The sequence below is a fragment of the Brachionichthys hirsutus genome, chromosome 9 (genome assembly GCF_040956055.1).
Source record: "Brachionichthys hirsutus isolate HB-005 chromosome 9, CSIRO-AGI_Bhir_v1, whole genome shotgun sequence".
Classification (NCBI taxonomy): domain Eukaryota; kingdom Metazoa; phylum Chordata; class Actinopteri; order Lophiiformes; family Brachionichthyidae; genus Brachionichthys; species Brachionichthys hirsutus.
In genome coordinates this window covers 14643574-14647542 of record NC_090905.1, presented here as the reverse complement: position 1 = coordinate 14647542, position 3969 = coordinate 14643574, and the positions used below count along the sequence as shown (strand labels likewise).

The 3969-nt window shown below is 56.0% G+C and overlaps 1 protein-coding gene across 1 annotated transcript; it reads left to right on the top strand.

The window, feature by feature from the left end:
* Window positions 1–434: 434 nt before the first annotated feature.
* ntmt2 (N-terminal Xaa-Pro-Lys N-methyltransferase) lies at window positions 435–3723 on the top strand. The gene is made up of 4 exons (XM_068743297.1): window positions 435–729; window positions 1347–1519; window positions 2704–2956; window positions 3113–3723. The coding sequence occupies exons 1-4, from the start codon at window positions 531–533 to the stop codon at window positions 3367–3369; spliced, it is 882 nt and encodes a 293-aa protein (XP_068599398.1). The 5' UTR covers window positions 435–530; the 3' UTR covers window positions 3370–3723.
* Window positions 3724–3969: the final 246 nt, after the last annotated feature.

Here is a 3969-nt window from a genome sequence, read left to right as displayed (position 1 = left end):
CAGGTTCACACAGGTAAACGGTCCAGGTTCACAGGGTGAAACGGTCCAGGTTCACAGTGTGAAACGGTCCAGGTTCACAGTGTGAAACGGTCCAGGTTCACAGGGTGAAATGGTCCAGGGTCACACGGTGAAACGCTCCAGGTTCACAGTGTGAAACGGTCCAGGTTCACAGAGTGAAATGGTCCAGGTTCACAGTGTGAAACGGTCCAGGTTCTGGGAGAAGGAGCAGCCTTGTCTTCAGGAAGCTGAGATTTGAAATGTATTAACCCTTTAAGGTGAGTTGAATACCGGTAAGTCGAGGAGCGACTGGCTGGAGGTGGACCGTGAAACCAGCAGCTGTCGTACAAACATGAGAAGATGTTCTAATTATAGCACGGCGGGGCTCCAGGTCAACCTGGATCCTCGTGTCTTGTTGGAATTCGCAGCCTGAGGTTCAGTTGCTTCTGTTTGTAGAGAGACGGGCGGCGCGAGCATTACCGACCTCGACCAGCGTCCCTCCCAATCCGTCAGGACAGCAGCGGGAGGACGGCATGGACATGTCCATGGAGGACGACGGCGGCAGCTCATCGGCCAACCTGGAGCACAGAGCCGCTCACCGGGCCTTCAGGGAGCGCTGGAAGGAGACCGACGACTCCATGTGTCGCCACAGCATGTCCTTCCACCTGCACCACAGGCTGAGGAGCGACTTCTTCGCCAGCTACCTTTACCTGGTGGAGAAGATTCCTCTGGGTAAGAAGCCGCTCGTTAGCCCCGCCTCCTGGCGATGATGTCACATGATAAAATCAGTCACAGAGGGGGCGTAAATCATGAGACGTGATTGGATCTGCTTCGTGGGGAGGGGCAAAGGTCAGCTTGTAATCGGCTGCTCTAGGGTGCCGGCGCTGATGGACGAACACGGACAACGTCCCGGTTTCTGCAGTACTCCGCCGTCCCTGGGGTCACATGACCTGTAAGAGCCAGCTGGAAATACGTCCTCCTCACGTTTCACTGTGGCGTCACGCCCCCCCCCCCCAGCCCAGCGCACACGGGTTCCACGACAGACCGTGTTCTGTTGGGTCAGGTGACCGGTGGGCGTGGCCGGTCCTCTGGCACCAACCCAGCTGACGTGTTCCATCCAGGATCCTTTCAGAATCAGCTGTACAAGGACAGATCACGTTTCCACGGTAACGCGTTTCCCGCGTTCCCCAACCGAAGAAGAAGCGGAGATGATGACGTCTGTTAGGCTGACTCCGCCCATCTCAGTGTTACCTTCCTGTCGGGTACACAGGTGCGCTGTGGCTGACAGGAAGCGGGCCATCTGTGGCTCCGCCTCTGCTGACGGCGCCCTCTTGCGTTTGCCCCCACAGTGCAGCTGTTCCCGCTCACCTGCGAGTTCATCAGCGGAGAGAAGCAGTTCTACCACCAAGCCCAGCGGTTCTACCGGGACGTCCCGGCCTCCGAGGAGGGCATGATGGGGGACTTCCTGGAAATATCCAACACGGATCTGGAGGGGTCCCGCCAGTTTCTCAAGAGGTTTGTGGTGAGTCGGGGGACAACGGCGAAGCCCTGCGTGCGCGCTGATTATTGATCAGTGCTATATTCATATATTAGCGACAACAATATAATCAGCATATGCAGACATTTTAAAACCATAGATACAACTGAGAAGGATGAAACCAGAGCGGCCTGCTCCCCCCTGAGCGGGGGCATCCCTGAGCGGGGGCTCCACCACGTCCCTCCAGATCGCTCTAGATGTCCTACAACGCACCAAAAACCAGCTGTTACTATTAAAGTATATTAAACTAAAAGACTGAATGAAAGAGGGAACGATTTGTTCCTTCTGCTGTACCTCCAGAGGGCGCTAGAGAGAACCGTTCCTATCCAGAACCAGAACCGCCTAAAACAGGTGGATTCACCTGAGATAATCATAAACTAAATTCCAGATGTAGGCGGAGCTTCACAGGGCCGACCAATCAGGAACCTCATCCAGGGCGAGGCAGATCCCAGAGCAGTGATGTCATCAGTGTATAAAAGTAAACACCTCTAAACTCACCGTCGGTTCTGGTGAGCCTCCTCTGACCCAGTGATGTCACAGGGTCCTGTTCTGGGTCTAGGGACCAGGTGCCAGAGGAGCGACGGGATTGGCTGCTGCCTCTTCACCTTTAAGAGAGGCTAAGTGGCTACATTAGCACTGGCACTAATGTAAACATAGCAGGATCAAAGGTTCTGGTTCTGAAGGTTCTGGTTCTGAATGGGTCACATAGCAGAAGAATGTCGAAGTAACAACCGACACCTGGACCCCAACAGAGGCTTGAGCCAGGCCACGCCCCCTTCACCTTCCTCTGTTTATAGAAAACAAACAGCCTGTCAGTGTGTTACCGCCCCCTCCTGGCAGGAGGACCGCCTTGCCGCCAGAGGCAGCTCGCTGTGTGAGTCATACAGTCACTGGGCCCCCCCGATGCTGGGGGGGGGGGGGGGGGGGTTGGACTGAGGTCAGAGTGCCAAATGAAAGGGACCCCCCCCCAGCATTGAAGCGAGGTTCTTCCTCTGGTGAAGTTCAGAGCGTGGAACCGAGGCCGGACATCTGGAAACGTGGAGCGGCTCACGGGCGCGGTAACGACATCCAGCAGGCGCCCGACGTTTGGGCTGGCGTGAAACCCAACTCCTCTTCTGGCGGTCGATGGATTCTGTGACGCTCCGAATCATTCCTGCTTTCGCCCGCAGGGTCCCGGGAAGGCCGGCACGCACCGCGCCCTGGACTGCGGTTCCGGGATCGGCCGCGTGACCAAAGGCGTCCTCCTGCCCGTGTTCGAGAAGATGGAGATGGCCGACATGATGGAGCACTTCCTGCTCCACGCTCACGAGGAGTACCTGGGCGAGGACGCCGACCGCATCGAGACCTACTACTGCTTCAACCTGCAGGAGTTCAAGCCGCCGAAAAACAAGTACGATGTCATCTGGATGCAGTGGGTGGCGTGTAAGTATCGGTCAGACGGGTCCGTCACCAACGGCAACGGGTCCGGGACTGCTGTCATGACCAGTTCTGGACCCGTTGCATGGACGGACGGGCGGACGGACGGACGGTCCTATCTCCTCTGTGGTTGCTTGATTTCGTCTCCGCCCTCTTTTTCAGGTCACCTGACAGATAAGGATTTGATGACCTTCCTCTGTCACTGTAAGAAGAGTCTCCGCCCCAATGGCGTCCTCATCATGAAGGACAACATGGCGCGGCAGGGCTGCAAGCTGGACCCCTTGGACAGCAGCATCAGCCGCCACCTGGACATCATGAGGAGCATCATCTCCAGGGCCGGCCTGGAGGTCCTGGAGGCCCAGAGGCAGGAAGGCTTCCCGGACGTCGTCATGCCCGTGTGGATGATCGCCATGAAGTAGAGTCCGGAGGACGTGATGTCACCGGGAGGCGGGTCCCGGCGTGGATGATGCAGCCATTAGCAGGAGGAGGGACGTGAGAACTAGCATGTCCTCAAGCTAACCGCTAGTAGCTCAGCGTCCGTGCTGCATTTTTGATAGTGCTGCTCCAGGACTTAGACCGTCGATGGTGTAAGAGTCCGTCCAGCATCCGTCCAGCATCCGTCCAGAGTCCATCCAGCGTCCATCCAGCGCCCATCCAGCATTAGGGTCCCATCTGTGGGCTACGTGCTCAGCCGGTACTGCTACGTGTCAAACATGCTAACCGCTACAAGAAAGAATGCGTGAAATAAAAAAAACATTTTTTAGTAACTAAAACGTCGCTTTAATTTTCCGACTCTCAGAGATGAACATCCGTAGAAGTCGTTTCACCGTTTTTGCTGCTCTTTTTGTTTCTGATGTTTTCATGCTACAGCCTAAGGCTAATTGGATTAGCATTGGGTCATTAGCATACCGCCATTACATTTAAGGCTGGAAAATAAATGCTGAACACTTTCCCTCCAGTTTCCCTGCAGTCCCCCCAGGAAGACGCTCCGATCGTCCACACTGCTGAGCCTTATTGCT